The sequence below is a fragment of the Hemicordylus capensis genome, chromosome 3 (assembly GCF_027244095.1).
Source record: "Hemicordylus capensis ecotype Gifberg chromosome 3, rHemCap1.1.pri, whole genome shotgun sequence".
Classification (NCBI taxonomy): Eukaryota; Metazoa; Chordata; class Lepidosauria; order Squamata; family Cordylidae; genus Hemicordylus; species Hemicordylus capensis.
The window spans coordinates 34,356,953-34,382,684 of record NC_069659.1 but is presented as its reverse complement, the minus strand read 5'-3'; the positions used below and the strand labels follow the sequence as shown (position 1 = coordinate 34,382,684).

The 25,732-nt window shown below is 42.4% G+C and overlaps 1 protein-coding gene across 6 annotated transcripts in view; it reads left to right on the top strand.

The window, feature by feature from the left end:
- Window positions 1–2,291: 2,291 nt before the first annotated feature.
- EEF1AKMT1 (EEF1A lysine methyltransferase 1) overlaps window positions 2,292–25,732 on the top strand; it is a 35,087-nt gene continuing 11,646 nt past the window's right edge. The window contains exons 1-5 of one of the 6 annotated variants that reach the window (XM_053310189.1): window positions 2,292–2,628; window positions 5,602–5,632; window positions 6,710–6,862; window positions 9,267–9,349; window positions 10,515–10,795. In XM_053310189.1, coding sequence (XP_053166164.1) covers window positions 6,713–6,862; window positions 9,267–9,349; window positions 10,515–10,795 — 514 coding nt within the window. In that variant the 5' untranslated portion in view covers window positions 2,292–2,628; window positions 5,602–5,632; window positions 6,710–6,712. Of the gene's footprint in view, window positions 2,629–5,601; window positions 5,633–6,709; window positions 6,863–9,266; window positions 9,350–10,514; window positions 10,796–17,205; window positions 17,406–25,732 lie in introns of those variants that run through there. The other 5 variants (XM_053310190.1, XM_053310192.1, XM_053310191.1 and 2 more) reach the window with 5 other exon arrangements.

Sequence of the window (25,732 nt, the reverse complement as noted above, 5' to 3'; positions counted from 1 at the left end):
GTCACTGCTCACCTGTATTTTACAGGCAGAAACAAAATAATGTGCATTTGTACTTCAGAATGTGTTTCTATGAATAAAATTAAACTTTAGGAGTCAAATGCACTCATTCTACAAGCAAGCTGCTGTAATGTACTGATTAAGAGTGTATGCTAACTAGCCTCCAGTGTTGCACTGACACAAACATGTTTGCATTTGTGCAACAAGGTACACAACCTGTGGCACACCTCATACGTTTTGCAGAGAACTTTTGCACAAGAGTGCAATTTCTAGCACCCCTGTAGCTTCGTGCGGGAGCTCCGCTTTGTTTATTGTGAACACACTTTGTTAGTTTGGGTGATATCCACTGGCCTGGGCCACTAGAAGAGCATACAGTCACTCAAATCTCAGCTACTCATCTTCACAATGGTGGCAATAATTGCATGCATGCCCCACAATCCTGTTGTAAGGATTGTTGCGACAATGTGTGTGAAATGTTGATTACTTAAGTAATGTTTTTATTGTGAAGTGCCCGATAGCCTAAATTAGGAAAAATTAGTGTATAATATGTAGCAACTGTCTCAAAACTCTGGCCTCTATAAAGATGTTTATCCCAAAGTTAAATCTGAATTACAGAAGCTTATTCTTGCATATCTTTTTTTGCATTCTCATTCCACCACTTAGAACACTGGATTTCTTCCTTGACCATAGATTAGGCAAAAAGTGTGGGAATTATAACCCTAAATTCCTGAACTGATATGGTCCAAACAATCTAAATTTGCCCTGAGACTAAACTGCAGGAATCTTTCTGGAGTAGTTTTACCCAAGGCTGACTGTGCTGTGAAAAAATAGTTCCCAAGAGGTAGAACAACACAACACAATAGTAGATCTTGTTCAGTTACCTAAAATCTGTGTAGGTGTATTCTAAACAAAAATGTGGGTGTGAGAAGAAGAGAAGACCGGAGCGGGGGGGGGGGGAGAATAAATTTAAATGTCCCACATGCATGAATAAATTTAAATGTCCCACATGCATGAAGGGTTGAAGAATTAAAATGGGGGAGAGGCAGTGAGCCCTTTCCTGTGGCTGTCATCTGTCCTTGGTCTTCCTGTCCACAATCCCTCAAGGACTAGCCACCTTGCAGCTATTCTAATGCCTATAATATTATAATACTATATACAATACTACATATAATACAATAATGTAGTGCCAATAATACTATTGGCCTGCTCTAGCCATTTTCTAAATTTAGAAAAAAAAACAAGGTAGGCTTCAAACATAAAACAAAACAATACATAGATGGCTATGTTATTTGGCTGGGATGGCAGCTGCCCCTGTAATCTCAAAAGGCCTCACTGTGAGCTTGTATGATATAGGTGTACACTGAAAACAAAGTTACTGGGAATAATTAATAAGAAGCTAGTCTAATTACTTTGAATACTTTTTACAACATAACAGCTGGAAAGAGTGTTGAGGCACCTGAAAAGATTAACATTTATTATGGCATAAGCTTTCAAATCATACCTACAAATGTTTAGTTTTACATACCTACACAGTGTTTTATACATATAGTAGTAAATGGTAGGGCTAAAATGCCTAGCCACCTGATGGGACAGCAGGAAAATGACTTGATTAGCAAGCCAGAGGTTGCCTATCGGCTCCTTGCTGACTATGGGAAAACACCTATATCGGGCAGCAGTGATATAGGAAGATACTGAAAGGCATCATCTCATACTGCACGGGAGGAGGCAATGGTCAACCCCTCCTGTATTCTACCAAAGAAAACCACAAGGCTCTGGGCGCCAGGAGTCAACTCAACGCACCCTTTACCTTTAGGGCCAAAATGCAAGAAAGGCAGCAAGCCTGTGATAGTGCAATAGCAAACTCAGACACAAACCACAAAAGCAGCCTGGTGATGATGGTTCACGACAATTCTAACTGGCAATAATAAAAAAAAAAAATCTCAGCTTTGCTGTCCGCATTTGACGCCTGTGAGGGGAAGAGGAAACTCCGCTTTCGCAAAGGAATGCTAAATAAATTTTGGTCTTTCAAGTGCAAGACGTCCTTGTTTTTGCTGTAAGCGACTAGCATGGCTGTCTTGGAATTTACTTTATATGGCAAAACAAAGGAAACAAAGACGTACAACAAATCCCTCACCACACAGGTGGCCCTTAGAGGGAGTCCCTATAAGGGACAACTATTAGGGACCCCGTTGCTTCCATCTCCCCCCGCCCCCTTGTACTATCCACTCCCTCCCCCCCCCACTTTCTTTCATTCTGCCTTTTCGTTTTCCTTTCTCCTCGTGGGCCCGAATCATAACTTGCCACGATTGTCTGCTGGCTTTTTATTTGTAAGCGTTGTACACTTAATGGTAGAGACACTAAACAGGTGGTGGGGGGGAGAAAGTGTTATAAGAGCTGTCGCAACTCCAGGAAGAGAAAAAAGAAAGCAGCTTCTGGCTGACGACGCGGCGGGTACTACGAGCGGGTTCTTTGACGAAGGATTGTAGATGCTGGGAGCCGACGCCAGGGGGCCCCAGAGAGCACGAGGAGGCTCGCCGTGTGTGAGGGAAGGTGGAGCCCGGCGGAGCAGGCGGGAGGGCCGCTGGGAAAGAGGGTCGGCGGAGACAGGCCGAGGCCGAGCCGTGCGTGGGGGTGAGTGAAGAAGCGCCTGGGCGGATGCGGGAGGGAGGAGAAACGCGGCTTGATAGCGGGCTGCCCGTGGGGAGAAAAGGAGCCCTGAGAGCGGGAGGGAGGAGGACGGGGAGTGCCTAGCAGCTCTGAGGGCGAGGCGCTTGTGCTGGGGGCGAAGGAAGAAGCTCGTAGCAGGGGAAGGTTGCAGGGAACATAGGAAGCTGCCATATACTGAGTCAGACCATTGGTCTAGCTAGCTCAGTATTGTCTACACAGGCTGGCAGCGGCTTCTCCAAGGTTGCAGGCAAGATTTTCTCTCGGCACAGCTGCTCTATATGAATGCAAAGGTGACACCACAGATTAATGGATGGCGGGGCGACGCGATCACTTTGCATTCGGGTGTCCGCCAAGGATGCCCACTGAGCCCATTACTTTCTGTTTTGGCCCTGGATCCGATCCTGATCAGGATTCAGAGAGAACCCCATCTGCAAGGACTCTCGGTCTCTATCCCTCCGCCCTGCGAGATCTTCCCGGGAGGGAGGAGGAGGGAGAGTGATGGAATAGCCAAACCGCCTGTCCACTCAGAACCGTGTTCTGAGTTTAGGGTAAAACTTGTAGCTCATGCCGATGATGTTACATTACTGTTATCGAATAAAAATGAAATCTCTGTAATACTAGACCTCTTCTGGGAATATGGCAAGATCTCAGGCTCAGAATTAAATGCTGACAAAAGTGTATTTGTTAAAATGGACCCCGGACGCCATCAACTCTCGTGCCTACCCATCTCTGAATGTAAAAGTGAAGGCGCCCCAGAGTCCAAACTGAAGTGGGTAGATACAGTAAACATTTTGGGGACTGAATATGGGATTAAGGAAAAAGTCTGGGGGGGGAATTGGACAGATTGGCAAGAAAAAGTAATGCTTAAAATCACCATGTGGAAAAAAATGGAGCCTTGCCATGTACCAGAAAGCGGTTTACATCCGGACTTACCTGATACCCCCGGTGCATAACCTGGCGGTAGTCTACCCTCCTCTGCTCGATCTCCTTCGGAGAGTTGAAAGCCAGATCTTCCGTCTAGTATGGCACACAGCGTCCTTCCCTTTGGCCCGTGCGGTAGCATTTAAGGAGGTTGAACGGGGAGGCCTAGCCCTACCTGCCCTGCAACCCTATTTTGTAACTGAATTCATGTCCTACAATTTTGGAAATTGGATTTTCGTGAATGTCCATAATATGTCCAACTTCCTGCAAAAAACCTGGGTATCGCTTTTTGCTCTGCATTGGCGCAAGTCAGCATGGGGCATAGCATGGTGGGGGAAAGGATCTTTCAATGGTAATATCACACAAGTATTAAAAAGAGAACACCCGGACTACTTGAGAGATTTGTTATTCACACTTAAAAAATGGAAGGTTGAACTGGATCTATTTAAAGGATCCTCCTCAGTTAAGCAGCTAAGGAAAACAATTTATGGAGAGATTCTAGAAGTGGGTTTCTTAAAACCTGATTTAGAACATAAACACTACAAACACCACACTTCACAGTACTTGTTGCAACCCGAACACCCTATCACTCTCTTTAAGGAGAAAAAAGTCCCTTTCCATTTATGGGAAACAAGGTGGCGCTTATACAGGTGAAACTCGAAAAATTAGAATATCGTGCAAAAGTTCATTAATTTCAGTAATGCAAATTAAAAGGTGAAACTGATATATGAGATAGACGCATTACATGCAAAGCGAGATAAGTCAAGCCTTACTTTGTTATAATTGTGATGATCATGTAGAGTGCTACATTTGCATGTAGGAAACCTTTTTTCAGATATCTGGTCAGCCGTGAAACTCCCTAGAAGACTGGCAAGTTGCAGTTTCCTGGACCAGCAGTTAGTAAAGGGGTTTCAAGTTTAAGTTAACTAATAAAAAAAAATTGTTAACAAAAACTCTATTACATACTCATAAAAATACACACAAGATATTAAATTAATGTGAACGTTGTTCTTGTTTAGTTTTAACCAGCTGCTCTGTTTGCAGCGCAGTGGTCGTCAGGGCCAAACGTAAACAATAATTAATGTTGATTTGGTTGCGTGTTTTAGTTTTAAGACTCACTCGAAAATCCGGACTCGCATAAATACGTTGATGAAAATGGGAGGAGTATTTTCATTGCTTTTTTGTGGATAATCTCATACTCATCCTTGAGTTTTATCCAGAACTGAGCTATGGGCATTGATTGAAAGGCAGATTGGAGACCAGCATCTGATGACATCTCCAGCAACATTTCTTCTTGAATGGTCAAATTATTTTGGATATGTGTCAGAAACGGATCTTGCACCCATAGATTTCCTTTTTACTGATCCTCACCTGGTGGATAGTAGTCATCAAACCTTTGCTGTAATGATTTGAGATGATTATGTATCAAAATCTTGATGCTATTATGATCAAAGTCAAGACGCTCGTCAGAAGAAATTATAGAGGAAAATGTCTCAAACATGTCATAGTTTCCTCCTTCAGACCGAAGTATCTGATTTTTTAAAAAATGCACTAATTTTATTACCCATAGCAAAAATGGTTGTTAGTGGGCCTTGTAAGCATAAATTAGAGACTTTATCAAATTAAAAATATTGGATAAGTATGCAGTTGTTGCAATCCACTCTACATTTTGCATGCATGAAATGTAATTGTTATCATACTTTTTTTGTATCAAAAACATTTCGATTTATTTCCTTAATTCAAAGAACCCCGTCAAAACTTTTCCTTGAGATAGCCAGCGTACTTCTTTGTGCAATAATAAATGAGTATACTCAGACCCATCTCATCACACAAAATTGTGAACAACCTTGAATTCAAAGCATTACATTTGATGAAATTAATTATTTTAACCGACTGTGCCAACACAAATTGTTTGTGCTTTGTTCCTAATGGCAAAGAAGTTTTGCCGGTTTTATAGTTTCATTGGATAATGCAGTGGAACATATCATGCACTGAGGTTTTATTACATTTTTTCAGGACCAGGGCTGCAAATAAATCCACATCGAAGGTAATCTGCATTGTATTTATGAATAAATATACCTTTTGCTGTATTTTTTCGGGTGGACACTTTCATTTATAGACTATGAGTCTGAATCAGAACTGGCGATGTGTGTGCTTGTCCCTGCAGAAATGTAGTCATCATTGGAGATTATAGCCAAAGGGCTTGTGCTTGGAGAAGCATAATCTTCATTTTCCATAGACAAATCTTGGTTCTGTGGTCTTGATCTTTTATTCAAAACCTTGAACAAATGGGTTTGCTTATTCCGTTTGGAATTCATTATAATATTGAGAAAACAAAAACACTTGGCACAAATTAAACAAAACTAGTAGTCGCAAAGCATGTGGTATGTGTGAAAGTTGCTAGCTGGCTAGCGGCAAAATGGCACCAGTATGAAATATGAATAGATGTTGGTGGGGAGAAGGGAGTGGGAGGAGGGTGTTAGTCACGTGTGAGCAGGCTATTGCGCATGCGGCAGAGAAACTGCAATTATGAAACAAAAAGTTTATTTCGCTACTTTGATCTACCCTCGCCCCCACCCCCTGGCACACACCCCACCAAACAATTGAGGCCAGTAGAGGCCGCTCTCCGGAGCTGATTTCCAGGTAGCCCTCGCTGCTAGATAACGTTCATTTTGAGGCAGCGAAACAAATGCTATCCAGCAGTGAGGGCTGCCTGGAAATGAGCTCCAGAGAGCTCCCGGTAGTTTGCGGGGGCCCTGCCGGCTCAATTTTTTTTAAAAAGTGTGTGTGTGTGTGATTTTTATTAGTGATGCCTTGCAGATCGGCACCGGTCCCCAGACTGGTGGTTGAAAAACACTGGTCTAGATCATTTATGAATAAATTAAAAGGCACTGGTCCCATTACAGATCCCTGGAGGCCTCCACTTCTTATTTCTCTTAAAATGTCTGATAAATTAAAATAACTCAGCTTTTAACTTTCCTAGCTTGTTTTTGTTGGAAGAGAGTGTCCCTCTCTTATCTCTCCCTCTTCTGCAAATATATCTTGTTTCGTGGGCAGTCTTAGTATCTCTTCACAGTTCTTGTTAGTTGACAATGGGCTTTCCCCCCCCTTTGTTTATCTCTAGAAAATGAGTGACAGTGATGATGATATGCCTCAGCTTTCATCCCAAGCCTTAGCTGCTCTACAGGAATTCTACAATGAACAGCAGCAGAGAGAAGATAGTAAGACTACAGCAAAAATTAATAACTATTCTCTTGGCTCAATAGAAGAGAACTGGGTAAGCAGGTACAATTTTATTGAAGTATAGTTAAAGGCAGCCACCTAATGGCACAGCGGGGAAATGACTTGACTAACAAGAGGTTGCTGGTTTGGTGGAGACACTAGTCTTTTCCCCATACTGTGGGAAACACCTTTATCGGGCAGCAGCGATATAGGAAGATGCTAAAAAAGGCATAATCTCATATTGTGTGGGAGATGGCAGTGGTAAGCCCCACCTGTATTCTACCAAAGACAACCGCAGGGCTCTGTGGTCGCCAGGAGTCAACACAGACTCGATGGCACACTTTACCTTTTAGTTAATGGTAGTGCCCCTGTGTAGTAGAAAATGATGGTAAGAGTTCAGGAGAAAATGAAATATACCCAACAAGACTGTTAAGAGTGGGTGAGCCAACCAATGTCTAGCTCCGCATAATGAATTATATCACTGGAAAGTGATTTTTTTACTTGGTCATTATTCCAAATTCAGCTTAATGTACTTTCATGGGAAACTTGTATAAAGCTAAAGATACACCTACCAGTACAGAGAATGTAAACATTAGTACAATAACATAAAGGCAATCCTCTTTATCCAACAGAAGTACATAAGAAAAAGCTTGGTGGCTTAAAAAAAAAAAAAGACATTAGCCCCGCATTGGGCAATGGAAGAAGAATCTAGTTTTTCCAGAGTGAAAAAATAGGTACAACCCAAGGCCTGTCAATATTAATAAATGAAAGTATTTTTTTCTTGATCTTGTATAGCTCCCCTGTGCTTTCCCACTTTGTTACCATGATTGAAAAGTGTTATTCTAATAAAGTGTGCAAAGAAAATGAGAGAATCCAGAAGAAAAATTGTCTCTGCATCCCTGCAACGAAGATTGTGTCTAGGACACAAAGTCTCACCCTCCTTTTTCTCCCAAATGTGATCCAGCTCATCAAAAATTCATGAAGGACAACTTTATCAATGGCTACTAATCTGAGAACTATGGGCCACCTCCAGCCTCAGAGGCCAAATGCCTCTAAATACTAGTGGAACAGTAGCAGGAGAGAGGGCATGCCCTCAGCTTTTGCTTGTGGGCTTCCCACAGGCATCTGGTGGGCCACTGTGTGAACCAGGATGTTGGACTAGATAAGCCTTGGGCCTGATTCAACATGGCTGTTCTTATGTTCTTACCAGTTTCTTGTTTAATATTACATAATGTGTAATTTGAGTATATGAATTTTGTTTATCTTAATTTTGTGTATTTTCTCAGTGTTCCGGTAAGAATTAAACTCTTTTTTTGTTGCATTAAAATACAGAGTGAGAAGGCTTTTGGGAAGTAACCTTTCCAACTTGGCAAGTGTTCAGAGTTTAAGACTGCTAGCAAAAATCTTGCTATCGCTGGAAAATAAGCCCCCTTCACTGCCCCCCTCTCCATCCCCTCACCTGCTTCCACACCCAGTGCCTAATGCTCGTTGCTCTCTCTTGAAGAGTCCAAATGCAGCCACTTCTGATCAGCCCATTGTTGCTTTATCAGGTTTCCTCTACAGTCTTCCTAGGGCTCCTACCTTAAAGGCTCATATGTTATGTTCCTGCCATCATTTTCTTTTCTCTCCTTTTCTGTCTCGTATTGAGCGCCTCTCCTGGAGGACAGTGATGTAGAGAAAACTGAAAAGGGCAAAGCTGCTGGAGTGTCTATAGACCATAAGTGTTCCCAGGCCCCAGTTTAGGTACAGGAGAACCCTGTTATTTGCAGGGGTTCCGTTCTGTGGGTGGGGTGGGGTCGGATAGTGAGTCCGCGGATAATTGGGGGGTTAGACTAACAGGGGTTAGGTTCCTGGACTGCTCAGAATGGCAAAAAATCATGCTTTTTGCCCCCAGTTACCCCCAAATGTGCCCTACAATGCTGCAGAGTGGTCTAGAGCAGGGATTCTCAACATTGGCTCCCCAGATGTTATTGGACTTCAACTCCCATAATCCCCAACCAAAGGCCACTGGGGCTGGGGACTATGGGAGTTGAGGTCCAATAAGATCTGGGGACCCAACGTTGAGAATCCCTGATCTAGGGCATCCAGGGGGCTGAAAGCAGCAATCACCACTTTTGCCCCATTTTTTTCAACTAATAAGCCATAAAATGGCTCCTAAACACAAAGTAGCAGCCAGAAATGGTCATTTCCAGCCACCCCAAACCTGTGGATATGTGGGTTTAACCCTTTCCTCTCCATTCTCCCCACTCCATGTATACTGAGATCGGGTGCTAATTACCTGACCACAGATACGCAAAACTACGAGGGTTGGACCCGTGATTAACGATGTTCTCCTGTACCTGGTTGTGTCTCTCTCTCTCTCTCTCTCTCTCTTTCCCCCCATTAGCTTAAAAGTAATCTGTCATAGTCTGTGCAGGGAAAGTATATCCTTAATAACATTTGTGCTTTGTTTTGCCCAGCAACTGAGCCAGTTTTGGTATGATACTGACACTGCACTTTGTTTGGCTGATGAAGCTATAAGAGCTGCTGGGAAAGGTGGCCGGTAAGTTATGCTGTTTTTAGACATTAAACATTGTATTTCCTTTGTATATGAAAATATTACAAGAATGTTTTCTTGGATTTTGCACAGTATCAGCATTTTGGTAGTATGGAGCTACACTTGAGTTCTTGTGGCTGAAGTGCAGACCTGCCAAATAGAAAGCATGAATCACTGAGGTGCTGCTGGTCTTTGCCTCATCCTCACAGTAACCTGCATACTGCAGGGAGGAGGCAATAGTAAATCCCTCCTGTAGTCTACCAAAGAAAACCACAGGGCTCTGTGAGCGCCAGGAGTTGAAATCGACTTGGCAGCACACTTTACTAATGAAGGAACCAATATTTCCATTTTACAGACAAGGGACTGAGCATGATAGTCACTTGCCAGAGGCCACGTGCAGAACTTATGTGTACAAGAACTGAGGAAGGGTGCTTTTACAAATGATGTGAAGAACCCCTGTTCATTTTTAAGGCTACTTTTACTTTTTTAAAAAAAAAATTAATAGTGAATATGGTTAATACTTTGTGTAAAACAAAAAAAGTCATTTACATTTTTAATTATAGTCCCTTCCTTGCTTGAGCAATTTGGAAGACAAAATTTTTCTAGTTCCTATGTCCTGGCACAATCTTATTGATATACATTTTTAGTAGCTGATCACCAGCTTTTGCTGAATGAAAACTCAACATTTGAGCTGTCTTTGTAAGGGTGGTGGGAACAACATTTCTAAGAGCACAGGAAAGCACAATACTTGTATAGTCATAGTGCAGGCAGGTGAGATGTCATTACGAATATCTGGAAAAGAAAACCAAAAATTATTTGTATTTCATGTGAGACGAGCTCAGAAAGCCATGCTTTGTCTGATTCTAAAATATAACTTGGGACAGATGGTCATGGGCATTAAACCTCTTTCATACGGGAAGTATAATCCACTAAGTTTTGTAGAGTCTGTGTGTTTTGAGTAGAAAGCTGCTGAAGTTACTTGAATATGTAAATCTGGTGATTGTAAGTTAGTGTTTATATGCCTTAAAAATCATTCTTTGTGTTTCTATAATTGCTTAAAAGTATCAACAACAAAAATCTAAATGTTGATGCTTGGGACAAGTTCTGATTTAAATCCTCCACATCTGTAACATTCTTCTGAACTTCTTCTGTGGTTTCTTTATCTTTTCAGGATAGCATGTGTTAGTGCTCCCAGCATTTATCAAAAATTGAAAGAGCAGGCTAGCAAAGATTTTTCAGCATGTATATTGGAATACGACCAAAGATTCTCTGTGTATGGAACGGAATATGTTTTCTATGATTACAACAATCCCTTGAATCTCCCAGCCAACCTCACAGCACACAGTTTTGACATAGTCCTAGCAGATCCACCCTACCTCTCTGAAGAGTGTCTCAGAAAAACAGCAGAGACTATAAAATACTTAACTAAAGGAAAGATTCTGCTTTGTACAGGTATGGCATTCCTATTCTTCAATACTGTTGCTTCTGTATTTTTTGGGGATGGCATAACCGCAAGTCATAACTGGGTAGCCATTTATTACATTAAACATTTTGCCGAGTTCTCATGGCTTTGGACAGCATCTTGGGGAAAGTGACCATCATTTCTCCTAGTGTGCTGAAGGTGACCACCAGAGGGTACTTGAATGACAACAGCATTTTCTGCAATAACTTCAGTGTTTTCCCCTCCAGTTCATCTTGTAAATGTTGAAGGAGTGCAAAGAAATCACAAATAGTCAACAGTGTAAGAAGTGTGTAAATAATATGGTACTCTTTGTGGGTCTGCCTTTAAAGACAATTTAGAAATTTCAGATGGTATAAAACACAGCTGCCAAAATGTTGGTGGGAATGAGTTGGCTAGAATATGCACAGTTCTGTTCAAACTTCATTGGCTTCCACTATATTTTATTTTATTTTATTTTATTTTATTTTATTTTATTTTATTTTATTTTATTTTATTTTATTTATATACCGCCCTTCCAAAAATGGCTCAGGACGGTTTACATCGAAATAAAACAATTAAAATCAACAAGGCAACCCCCGCACAGAACATCTGTGCGGTATTTTTGGCCAGCATTTCCCGCCCAGGCTGGTCCTTCTCCCCCCTGCCCGCGGTTTCTGGCTGGCTTTAAAGCCGTCCTGTCCCCTCTTGGGCCGTCTCCTCTTCCTGGTGGCCCAGCCGCCTCCTCACCCTGCTGCCACCTCGCCATGCAGCCGGGCCCGAAACCGCCGCCGCCTCCCCATCACGTCCGGGCTCACTGCTTCCCTCATGCAGCTCCTTCCCAATCGGGCCCCAATTTCTCTGTCCTTACTTCCGTCTTTGCTGGGAACTCTCGCAACGTGTTGCGAGAGTTCCGCCCTGAAGACACACATCCCCATGGTGGGCGGCTAAGAGAAATAATTATATAGATTAACAATTAAAAACAAAACTATAAAAACAGCATAAAAACTAATTAACAATTAAAACATTTAAACAGTTAAGAATCCTGGAGAACCAGGCTGAACATTTACAGCAATTAAATTTTGTTTACAACAAATTAAAAACCCTGGAAGGCCAGGCCAAACAGATAGGTTTTAAGAGCTCTCCTGAAGGCCAACAATGAATTCTGGTTATGGATGGTTATGGATTTCTACTGGGAGTGCTTTCCACAGCCTCGGGGCAGCTACAGAGAGGGCCCACCTTTGAGTCACCACCAGACAAACCAGCGGTAACTGGAGGCGGACGTCCTCAGATGAACTTAACATGTGGTGGGAATTGTGTAGAAGAAGGTGATCACTAAGATAACTTCTAGGCTATCTAGAAGGATATCAATATGTTTCTAGGTTCAATTAAAAGTGCTGGGATTAGGTTATTCTAACTACCACCTGCTCCCAGTGAACCTACCAAACCCTTAAGATGACAGAAATTCAATTGCTAGGTACCAGAGACAGGGCCCTTTCTGTGATGGCACCTCAGTTGTAGAACTTCCTGTCTAAGGAGATTAGGCTGGCTTCCCCTATTTCCAGTTTTGATTGGATGTTGAAGATGTCCCTGTTTCAGAAGGCTTTTAGCACTGTGCTGAAGTGATTTTATATTGTTTCTTAGTTCTTTGTTGCTGTTCTGTGTGTATTGTTTGAGTGGATGTGTTTTAAATGGTTTTAGTGTTTTAATTGTAAATCACTTTTTTGCTTTTTGAAATGGATAAGCTGGACACAAAGACAGTATAGTTAAATAAATCAAAGTGACAAAGCCTGGCATACTGTGCAGTGAGCCACCCATCCAAGAGGGATACACACTTGCTACTTCCGAGCCAGCCAAGAGCCTGTCTGTGCAGCTTCTGAAGGTGGAGGCTGCCCCATGCCTCCAAAGCTGTGTGTCATCGCTGCTGCACTGCTGCTGCCATTGGGAATAACAGCCGTAGCAATGATGCACAGCTTTGGAGGCATGGAGCAGCCTCCACTTCCAGAAGCTGCATAGACAGGCTCCTGGCTGGCTTGGAAGTAGCAAGTGTTCATCCCTCTTGGATGGCTCATTGCACAGTATTTCAGCCACTGAGACAGAAAATTAAGAGAGTATAATGGCAAAGTCAGAAGAGAGGGATGGGTGACAGATGAATCGGAACAGCTAAGATGTATACAGTTGTGCCAAGAGGGAAACTGGAGTCTAAAAGAAAATTTGAGAGGCGTGCTGGAAAATATGTGAAGAATTAGTACAGCTGGGACCACTATACGTGAGCCAGTGGAAAGGGTTGAAGCACACTACGTCATTGAAAGATGATTATTTCTTCTAGAAATGCTTATTGCCTCTTGCAGCACCACTGAAAAGTCCTTATGCATTTAGGGTAGGGTTCCATACACTTGGCATCATGTTCAAAAAGCTCTTACCCTGTGTGCTGTCCAGCACATGCACTACTTGCTGGAGTGGATTTTGACTTAAATCACAAAGACAGATTTAAATCAGATTTTCCATTTTGGAATTCATGCATTTCTGAACCAGCATGCATGCTAACGGATTGCTATAACAATTAAAACATACTGGCTTGCAGCTCAATAATGCCTTTATTCTACCTTGGAGCATAATCCAAAGCAAAAGTTGGTTATGCAGGATATGTGCCTGTTGTACTGCAAAATTATGACTGTTTGGGGACAAGATTTCCCTTTGTACACTTGTTAAGGATGCTATCTTGCTTGAAGGCTAGGGCTGTAATCCTATGCACAATTATTTTAGAAAAAATTCCTATTGAACAAAATGGAACTTACTTCTGAACATGGGCTGTAAGTGTCTAGCAGCAAAGTGATAATAGTTACCAGGCAACCTAATGTTTCTCTGTGAGATGGGAAATAAGCATCTATGCTGTTTGGTAGTCAAGTCATAAATATTCATAGCTTAAGAAGTGAATATATGTAAAGCTCAGGTAGGTTATGCTTCAGAAACTGTAAATCGCTTGTATTTGAGCCGACTTAGATTCAAACTCCGCACTTGTTACAGAGTCGGATGCCGAAGTGTCCAGCAGCTCCTCTCATATGACGACTATATATCAATTCCAGTTTGTGACTCCTGAGGATGTGGACAAGTGGCTTGGAATGGTGTGGCCTACCACCTGTCCTCTTGATCCTTGCTCGACATGGCTTATACTGTCTGGCAGGGAGGCTATTGTAGAAGGTCTGGTAGAGATTATAAATGCTTTTCTGAGGGAGGGCAGGATGCCCCCTTGTCTTAAGGAGACCGCTTCTGAAGAAGCCTGCCTTGGATCCCTCAGAGTTAAGCAACTATAGGCCTGTCTCCAATCTTCCATGATTGAGAAGGTGGTGGCCTCCCAGCTCCAGGCAGTCTTGGAGGAAACTGATTATCTAGACCCATTTCAAACTGGCTTTCGGGCAGGCTATTAGGTGGATATTGCCTTGGTCAGCCTGATAGATGATCTCCAACTGGGAATGGACAGAGGGAGTGTGACTCTGTTGATCCTTTTGGATCTCTTGGTGGCTTTTGATACTATCGACCATAGCATCCCTTCTGAAGCGTCTAAGGGGATTGCAGGTGGTAGGCACTACTTTGAAGTGGTTCTTTTCCTACCTCATGGGCAGATTCCAGATGGTGTCCCTTGGAGACTGTTGTTCTTCCAAATCTGAACTTTCCTATGGTGTCCCTCAGGGCTCCATATTGTCTCCGATGTTGTTTAACATCTCCATGAAACTGCTGAGAGAAATCATCAGGAGATTTGATGCAGGGTGTTATCAATATGCTGATGACACCCAAATCTATTTCTCCATGTCAATATCATCAGGAGAAGGCATAACCTCTCTAAATGCCTGCCTGGAGGCAGTAATGGGCTGGATGAGGGATAACAAACTGAGGCTGAATCCAGATAAGATGGAGGCACTTATTGTGCTGGGTCGGAACTCGGGAGACTACTTTGATCTGCCGTTTCTGGATGGGGTCACGCTCCCTGGAAGGAACAGGTACGCAGTCTGGGGGTACTTCTGGATCTGAACCTCTCCCTGGTGTCCCAGATTGAGGCAGTGGCTAGAGGTGCTTTTTGTCAGTTTTGGCTGATACGCCAGCTGCATCTGTTTCTTGAGATGAATGACCTCAAAATGGTGGTACATACGCTGGTAATCTCTAGGCTGGATTACTGCAATGTGCTCTATGTGGGGTTGCCTTTGTATGTAGTCCGGAAACTACAGTTGGTACAGAATGTAGCAGCCAGATTGGTCTCTGGGTCATCTAGGAGAGACCATATTACTCCTGTGTTGAAAGAACTACACTGGCTGTCGATAGGTTTCCGGACAAAATATAAGGTGCTGGTGATTACCTATAAAGCCCTAAAGAGCTTAGGCCCTGGGTATTTAAGAGAATGTCGTCTTCACCATGAGCCCCACCACCTGTTAAGATCATCTGGAGAGGTTTGTCTGCGGTTGCTGCCAACTCGTTTGGTGGCTACTCTGGAACGGTCCTTCTCCGTTGCTGCCCCTGGACTTTGAAATGTGCTCCCTGTTGAAATAAGAGCCTCCCCATCTCTGACAAAATTTTAAAAAGTGCTGAAGACACATTTATTCACCCAGGCTTTTAATTTGATTTATGGTTTAAATTTTTTTAAATGATTTTATTGTTAATGTTTTTAATTTTTAAATGATTTTAATTGTTTAATTGATTTAGTTTTTATTTTAATTGTTTTGTTTTTATTTTGATGTAAACCACCCTGAGCCATTTTTGGAAGGGCGGTATATAAATCAAATAAATAAATATAGGCTTATAGGTTTGTATTAAGTTAAGATTTCCTCTTAGGCTGGATTGTTTTCAAAAAGGGAATTGACTATAAGCCATGGTCTGTGACCCAGGAGGATGCTGCACTGACATATAGGTTAGGTGCACTGTGCATGCATAGGAGTTGGCCCATGGGATAAGATCTTGTAAGCATGACTTTGTCCATGTGAAACTTCTGTACAGGGAAGGGCTTTTCAGTGACATTGACTGCACAAAACAAGCATCATATTGATTGGTTCTTAGGTAGTATAGCAAGCCAATGCATATGTCATTGCAGAAAGGGGGCGAGGAGTGTTAAGGTGAAGGTGAATATGCTGAAGTTGAGCCTATTCCTCCCCTCAGCCTGACTGACAGGCTTCAGAAAACTAGCACTGAGTTCTCCCATTGAAATAAATAGGATAAGTAAACTTGTCCTATTAATTTCAATTAGAGTATTTATGAATAACTGTGTTTGGATGCAAGCCATTTACTGGAATAGCCTATCTCATAACTAACATTTTGAGAGAGAGAGAGAGAACACACACACACACACACACTCATGCGCACCAAAATTTTCTATGAGGTACCTGAACTGGAGGTTTCTGTCAGAAAGGGCACACTCATTTGCAAAAGGTTAGGAACCCCTGGTCTAGACTATTGGATGGTTTTAGTTGGTTTGGAAGAGGTTTTATCCTGTGTGCTTTCAATAGCATAAAACTTGGAGTGGAGGAAACAATACCAGTAAAAAAGAGTAGTTGTGCTTCATTCCCCATTTGGGCTACCCTCCTTGAGCATAGCCTGTATTCGCCATGTAGACAGGTGAGGAGCCCAGTGCTGTCTTTTGGACAGCTGATGTGTTTTGTGAAGGCCAGATGTGCTAAATGAGTCCACCTAAAAGATCCACGCAAATGCAATCATGATGAATCAGGCTCCAAGTGATGAGTCTGAGTTTGTTGTCAGATTTATTCTTATTATAAGGAATGTTGTGCAAGCATCACTGCCTGAAAGTGTGGGTTGGAGGGGGGAGCTTTGTAACAGATCATTTTTAGACTCCTCCCCCCCCTTTTTTTTTGGTCTGGAAAGAAATCAAGTATCAGATGGGATTTGTGAAGTATCAGATGGGTTTTAATAAGTATCAGATGAGTTTTGTGAAAGGAGGGAGGATACTGAGTTTAAAAAGACCCCTGGAGTTTTACAAAAACAAACCACACACAATATATTTATTTATTTATTACATTTATATCCTGCTGTTCCGCCAAGGAACCCAGAACGGTATACATGGTTATGTTTGTCCTCACAACAACCCTGTGAGGTAGTTTAGGCTGAGAGAGCTGCTACTGGCCCAGAGTCACCCAGTTAGTTTCAGGTCTTCCCGGTCCTTGTCCAGCACGCTAACCACTGCACCACACTAGACTTGCTATGACAGTTAAATAGAACCTTCATGTTCAGAGTCAGTGAACTTCTGGATATTGGTGGTTGGGGGCACACAATGAGAGAAGGCTGTGGGCTTTCCCGAAACATCCAGCTGACCGCTAACAGGAAGCTAGACTAGATGACCCTTGGTTTGATCCAGCAGATCCTTTATTACTTTATTTATTCTCATGAAGCCATGATCTGTTCTGTTTTTTTGTTTCTGCTTCAGGTGCAATCATGGAGGAACATGCCACAAGGTATCTTGATGTGAAGATGTGCAAGTTTATTCCAAAACATACTCGAAATTTAGCCAATGAATTTCGGTGTTATGTGAATTATGATTCTGGACTAGATAATTCTGTCTGTTGATAATGCACATAATCAGTAAAATATTAGTCTAATAAAATAAATATTTTATTCCTTTTCTGAGCAATTTGGACATTTCCTTTTTGATAGTGCATCAGTTGGATATTTTTGTGTGTTGTGAAATATGATGGTTATATTTAATCTGGCATATATTTGGAACAGTTGGTTTTGGGAAAGGAGATTCAACCTATGAGGACTCAGGTAATTACTATGCCCTACATCATCTAGCTTTCATTAAATATCTTTTTAAAAAGTATCTAGATACCTACCTCACGCAATCTGACACTCATTTCAGTGTCTAGAAATGGGCTAGATCAAAGGGACTGATTGTGAGCATAGTAAAATGCTAGGAAGAATTTTACACTGCAGCTTGCTATACTTTTACTGTATAGAAAGCTTTACTGTCTTTATTTAGTTGTGCTAAAGTAGCACATTATGTGAGAGCCCATACTCCACTTCTGCCATGCTGCTGGAAATGGAGGAGGAAGCATGCACACACCAGACTTGGAGCCCATTGAAGGTGACTCTTTACAGTCTACACATGTATGTATGTACATTTCTAGCCAGCTCTATACCTAAAGGTCTCAGAGCAGGTTAGAATAAAACCAATATAAAATATACCATAGCCTTGTGGCCTGCCCGGTACCCTCTGCATCCCATGCAGAAAATATTCCAAAGCTGGGGTAAGAATGATTGTGAGGGATGGGCAAGGCGGGGAGGGGGCTGAGAAGACAGGGAGGGCTAGGGCTGGACTGAGGTTGATGTTAAAACATGGGAGGGTTGCAGTGATCTTGGATGGCCTTCCCCTCCCGCCATCCCCCAATATCCTCCTTATCCTGCCAACCATACTGACGTTATCTCATGCTTCTGTATTCTCATTTTGCAGACAGCTGAAGGCAATTAACTTGTCCTAGGTCTTCATATGCATTAATGTAAACATAAGCACTTTGACCATAGCAGTGCACTAGAGTATGCGGCATATTTTTAGTTTCATAGTTTGTCAGTTTGCTACTAAAGGTTTATTTCGAGAAGGCTTGTGTTTCGCTTCTGGCCTTTTGGCATATATATTCAGGTGTGTTGTAAAGTGGGTACCTAACTCTTATTTGGTGTGGTTTTGTTGTTGTTGTTGTTAATAATAACAATAACAACAACAACACTACAAACCGACTACAAACAGACAAACATCTGCCACACAATACACCAGATATAACTGTAGCCGAGAAGAAAGAAAAACAAGTCAAAATAATTGACATAGCAATACCAGGGGATAGCAGAATAGAAGAAAAAGAAATAGAAAAAATCACCAAATACAAAGATCTACAAATTGAAATTGAAAGGCTGTGGCAGAAGAAGACCAAAATAATCCCAGTGGTAATTGGCGCCCTGGGTGCAGTTCCAAAAGACCTTGAAGAGCACCTCAACACCATAGGGGCCACAGAAATCACCAACAGCCAATTACAAAAAGCAGCTTTACTGGGAACAGCCTATATTCTGCGATGATACCTATAACAACTGACAATAAAATTCAGCCATCCCAGGTCCTTGGGAAGGACTCGATGTCTGGATAAAACAAATCAGTCAATAACACCTGTCTGACTGTGTAAACAAGAAATAATAATAATTCGATTTCTATACCGCCCTTCCAAAAATGGCTCAGGGCGGTTTACACTGAGAAACAGTAAATGAATAAGATGGATCCCTGTCCCCAAAGGGCTCACAATCTAAAAGAAACAAGATAGACACCAGCAACAGTCACTGGAGGTACTGTGCTGGGGAAGGGGGATAGGGCCAGTTACTCTCCCCCTGCCAAACAAAGAGAATCACCACGTTAAAAGGTGCCTCTTTGCCAAGTTAGCAGGGTTTAATCATAAATGGCAGAACTATCATAAATGGTGAACTTTTGCTTTACTTTCCTCATGTCCCCTAAAAACCTATTCTCAAATGCATTGAATCTGAAGACATGGTTTCTGTGCAGAGATGTAGTTTATCCCTTCAGCAAAAGCTTCCTTCATTTAACTCATTAAGAAATGTGCTAGTGTTTCAGCATATTTGAATATTTAAAACAAGTTCCTATTTCCTTTTTTTAAAAGATATGCATTTTCAACATGAATTGCCCCTTGTGAATTGGTCTGCGATAAACTATTCCTGTGCTGAGAGAAGGAAAAACAACATTATTTTATTAACTTGTTGACGTGTTGCACAGAAATTAGAGACTCTACCGTAGAGTTATATCAAAAGTTCTGGGTTTTTAAAGAGCTTATGTTAGGTTATTTGGCTGGCATATTAATTTTTCAGATGCCTTTCAAACCTAACTTCCTCTATGGTTGTAGCAAAATTCTTATTTCCTAATTAGGAAGAGCATGATCCTCATCAAGTACGCAGCATGTGTGTCACAGTGTTAGAACCTACAAAATATATGATAATTATATTTTTCTCTAAACAGGATACATAATAATATGAACAATGTCCATTTATCTCAAGTGGACTCTTGGACGAGTGTGCTGACCTTTTAAACCATAATCTCCAATTATAATACGCCCCCTCCCCCATATATTGTACACAATGCTAACTTTTAAAAGAAAATGGAGGGAAATTGTTTGATTCAATCTGTTATATGCACCACCAAACTTGGACTTTATTCTCTTCCCCCTTTCTTTGCCCCTCAGCTATTCACGCCGGGTGGAGGGGTGTGCGTGCTATCTTGGTTCTTGTTGGAACCCCTCTTGCCCCTTTCTACCAGGCTGACCTGTTTGACCTGTTTGCTCTTATATTATATAATACATGGTACTTTCTACAGTTACTGCAGACACAGTAAAGAGACAAAGAAGTTGAACCACCTTGTTGATTATTTCTATGTAAACCGTTTTGAGAACGTTTGTCGAAAAGCAGTATATAAATATTTGTAGTCATAGATGGGGAGGCAGGCAAATCACTGAATGGGATGACTGGACAGTCATTCAGAGCCTGATTTGAGCCCATTGGTTTGGGACGATGGAGAGGATGGGAGCCAGAGTCAAAGAAGATGCCATTGCCCAATAGGAAGGAATGAGGGGTGATCCAGTGAGAAGCAAGACATTGGATGTGCCCTTCCACCTGGGGTTTGCAGAAAGCAGCAGCTCTGTGAAGCTCTGTTAAAATGCCACACACACCCTTTCCTAAAATGTGTATATCCACATATTATATGCATAATGGGGTGAAGCTCTTGTAAAGTAGGGGGAAGCGTGTTGTAATTGGAAAGTTATGGTAAATAAAACAAAAGCAGACACTCAGTGCACAGGTCAGAATTCCTTTTGCTGCACTTATGCATCATTCACTCGGTTTCGATTAGGATTTCCTTAACAAGTCTCACTGGTATGCTTTTATTATACAGACTGATCATAAATTAATATTTTTCTTTGGGGTTTTATGTTTCTGCCTAAGGGCTGCTTATTCCTTATTTGTGTGGCTTCCAAAACCAAATAACTGCCATCTTCTAAATAACTGCAGTTCAGTGTTGTCAATTTCCTCATCTTTTGGTTGTGCTTATTGGAGCAAATTAGCATTGTTTTTCCTCTTGAGAACACTAAGGCATAATTTAGCAAGTATAGCTAAAGGCATGGTGGTAGCACAATATAGCTGATATTCACACTTTAAACTTGAAACTATATGGAGCCTAGTTTTGCTACGTCCCTTTAGCATTTTATAATCAAAACGTGCTGTCATAGTCTTATCTGATCAAGATAATAGATCATCTTAAAATAGGAACAGGATTCACTGATATTGTCAAACAACTATATAGTGAATCTTATGCCACTGTTTGAATAAATTCCTTGGATTTGGAAACATTCAGTATCAAAAGGGGCACAAAACAGGGATGTCCACTTTCTTCTCTACTATTTGTACACGCCATAGAAGCATTAGCTCAGGCCTTTAGAGGTAACCAGCGGATTAAAGGACTGACCATTAATAGTACTGAACATAAGATCAGTTAATATGCATTGTCTTAATATTAGCAGATCCCTTACAGGCTATTTCATCTATACAGGATGTATTGTTAAATTTTGAAAAAGTAGTGGGTTTAAAAATAAATCTTTCTAAATCAGAAATCTTGTGACCTGGGATCAGCACCAAGTCTCAAAAGGGCATAATTAAATGCTTGGACATCATCAAAGTCTCTACAAAGATTCGATATCTGGTAGTGCACATTTCCAGGAAACTCACAAATCTTAAACATTTGATTTTCATTCCAGTATTAAAATATATCAAAAGTAAGATTTGGAAGTGGAAAGGGATTAATCTCTCCTGGCTGGGGCAAGTAACAGCATTTAAAATGTATTTACTGCCCGAGTTATTGTTTCTGCTTCAAGTCTTACCAATTACTTTATCTGCTAACACTCTGCAGAGATGGCAAATAATTTTTATCTCTTTTATTCATGCTAACAAAAAACTGCGACTTAGATATAGCATTCTTTATACAAAAACAAAAATAGGAATGCCATACCTACCTGCCTATTATGAGACTTTTCACCTCTGAAACATCTTACAAATGCTGACCAAGGTCCAAATTAATTCTTGGGTTAAGATGGAAGTTGCTGATCTATATAGTTAAAAGTTTGCTTCTAACACCAGATTGGATTACCAAGTTTAAAGCACCAGATAACCCTTTTGTGAGTGCCACTTTCAAGAGTTGGGCAAAATGGCATAAGAGTTTAGCACCCCCTTATTCACTTCTTATTCAAATTTTTTGTCACCCCAGATTTGTTGGACTAGTCACATCTCCTCGATTGTTGGAAGCTGCTGATCTGGAAGTTGCCTTTTTTTTAAAAAAAAAATGTGCTTCTTATTGGCTTGGGGTGAAAAACATAGTCTGTGGTCTCTATGTGCCTAGTTATTTTTGCCACAGGAGCTATAGTAAGACCATGAATTTCCAAACAATCAGTGGGATGAAACCCACTTAGATATATATATATATAGATAGATAGATATAGATATATAGATATAGATATAGATATAGATAGATATATATATATGGCATACCTGTCACTAATCCCGTGCATGGCAGCTCTCGCGAGAGTTTGCCAGCAGCTGCCCAGATAGCAACAGGAACAGGGCAGGGGGAGAAAATGGCGATGGTGGCCGGCAGCAGGGCGACAGGGGGAGGCGGCGGTGCGGTGGCCAGCAGCTGGCCAGCCAAAGGTGACAGCAGGCTGTGAAGAAGGTAGCGAGTGGGGCAGGCAAAAAAGCAGTGGTAGGGAGTGGAAGGAGAAAACAGCAGCGGCAGCGAACCAGAGGCGCAAGTGCTCTGCGCCCAGCCCAGCTAGTCTGTCTATATATACAATTCTCCTAAACGTGCCTGTCACTAATCCCATGTGTGGCAGCTCTCGTGAGAGTTCGTAAGTGAGCTGCCAATTAGCGACGGGGACGGGTGGCCCGGCCAGCTGCCAAGGAGAAGCAGCTGCCGGCTGTGGAGAATAAGTGATAGCCAGCTGCAGGAGAGAAGGGGACACCATTAGGACTGCAGGCTACAGAGGAGAAGCGGTGGCCGCCTGTGAAGGGGAAGCAGCTGCCAGGCTGGCTGGGTTCAGTGTAGAAGCAGCCACCGCCAGGTGGCCGTGGTGCAGAAGCAGCGACCGCCAGGCGGCTGCGGAGGAGAAGCAGCGTGGCTGTGGTGCAGCCAGCCGGCAGGTGAGCAAGGAAAGCTGGCGAGGGAAACTGCCGCTGGTGGGCAGGGAGGGAAAGGAAAGCGCCACCAGGCCGGCTGAAGGAGAGGAAAGGAGGGAGAGGAAGGGGGAGGAATGAAGATGGGGAGGAGAGACGGAGAACTAGGGGGGCAGATGCTCTGCGCCAGATCAGCTAGTTCTATATATTTTGGGCTGATGGGCACAAACAAGTGGCCATGTGGAGGCCACTATAAATTGCTTCATGTGGTAAATTACAAGTTTCCTAGATCTGCAACACCAGTGATCAGGTAGAACACAAGATCCTACAGGCTGAATACAAAGCTGAGAGTGGCACAGCCAGTGCAGGCCTAGCTTGGGAGTGAGAAACATGGTGCCCTAAGCCTTGCTTGGTTTAAAAAATGGGGGTAGGGCCGCAGTACAATATGTCTGGCTGATTGGTGAGACCTGCCAACTGCTCTAAACTGCCTGAAGCCTGCTCTGCCTTTTTAAGGAGCTTTAGAGGTCCATGACAGGAACTTTTGAGTAAATCCGAGTAGTGAGGCAAATCTGGTCTTGGATCCAGTCACACTCCCCCTGCAATACAAAGCCCACAGCTTGGGGGTACTTCTGGACTTGACGCTGTCCTTGGAGGCACAGGTGGCAGCGGTGTGCAGAAGTGCTTTTTACCAGCTACAACTGGTATGCCAGCAGCTTGAGAAGTTGGACCTGACCTCAGTCGTGCACGCTTTGGTGACATCCAGATTGGACTACTACAACGCGCTCTATGTAGGGCTGCCTTTGAAGATGGTTCGGAAGCTTCAGCTGGTCCAGAATGATATTGCTAGGATGCTCATGGGTGCAAGTCACTTCATGAGTGTTAGACCCATCCTGTGGCAGCTTCACTGGTTATGAGTCCACTTCTGGGCTAGATTCAAGGTGCTGGTCTTAACCTTTAAAGCCCTACATGGCTTGGGACCAGGGTACCTGTCAGACTGGATGCGCTTTTATGAACTTGCCAAAGCCCTCCACTCAACATCTCAAGCCCTGCTCATGGTCCCACCACTAACAGAGATCTAGTTGGCATGGTTTAGAGACAGGGCCTTTTCGGTTGTGGCCCCTCAGTTTTGGAACATTCTCCTAGAAGAGCTTTGCCATGTTCCCTCCCTTAGTGTTTTTAAGGAACAACTGAAGACATCTTCTTAGAGTGGCTTTGTAATCTGGTAGGTTTTTTAGGGTTCAGCTTTTTCCTTAATTTCATTTTCAAAATTTGTTATTCTTTTAATTCTAGTTTTAGCCTAATTTTAGGCTAATTGTGGTTTTAGCCCAATCTAATTTTATTAATATTGTAAGCTGCCCTGAGCAAGGTATAAATATTTTAAATAATAATTTTGAGACTAGTTCAGGCCAGGGCGTAGCAAGGTTGGAGTGGGCCCAGAGACAAGATTTTAAAATGCCCCCCCTCACTGAAGCTCAGCTCATGAAGTAAAGAAATCTTAAATGAGGCTGAATAGTGAAAATAGAATATCATCCTAAATTATTTTGTAAAAGGTTTTGTAAATTGTGGACGATGCAAGTCATTTAATGGTACTAAGAAAGACATGCTGTTCTGGTAGCTCCAGGTCTTAACACTCACATCAATTTCGGAGGATGAATACAACTGAAGGAAGCCCGGGCGGGTGCGTGGCTGGGAGAGTCAATCATGTGACTTGCCTCTGGGCCCCCCCCCCGGCAGTGAGCCCCCAGACAACTGTCTCCCCTTGCCCTATTATAGTTACACCCCTGGACTAGTTATTGGCTGTATTTCCATGATGTTACAGAAGGCTGGCTGCTGGATCATTCATTTTATTGAAATTACAGCCTCACCCACCCCCAGCCATTTGTCTGTGCTGTTGTGATATGGAATTTGCATAAACATTCTACCTGTTAATGAGTTAGCCTGTGAACACACCCTTCTTTTGGGGGGAAGAAGGACCAGATACTCAAGGACAATACACAGCAAGGTCAAAGGCACATAGGGAACGTTCAGTTTTACTTTGATAGCTGACAGAAGATGGTTGACAGTGTGGGAGAGAGTCATCTTTCTGAAGCTGACCTCCAAACAGCCCTGCATGACAGCAGTTCCCATCATTACAGCACCTCTCAACAGCTCCACATCCCTTAAGGATGCCTTCTACAGGTGACAGCCATCTGTGCTTCATTAGCCGCCAAGGGTTTTTAAAATTTATTTTAATATGAACGAAGTTCTGAAATGAGAGCGCAAAAGAGAACATTAAATACATATGCCTTGGCACAAAATCTCCAATAGCTGAGTCTGGTTTGTAGTCATTAAAACTCCAGACTATATAGTGCCTGTCATTTGAAATCTTGCTCTTAACCAAGCTGCCAAGTACTCTGCTCTTCAAGTGGAACAGGTCTCTGTGCAATAATAGATCAGTTCCCTGTGCAGATTCTTCTTCATTTACCCCAAATAAGAATAAGCAGTTCTAATCTGTATTGAACTCCCCACCCACCCACCCCGACCAGATTCGTGGCTGATTCATGGTTTTCCACCCTACACAATCCTAAGCTTCTTGAAGCATGTGCTTTATTGGACGAACGGAATAATTTGTGAAGTAAACTATCACCAATGTGACCAAGCAGTGGTTCCCAAGATTATAATGGTTTTATGTTTTTGAGAATTGGATGTAGGGTGGTCTGGAATGGCATGAAGGGGAAATAATGGAAGGAGGACTCAGTATGAATCCTGGAGAA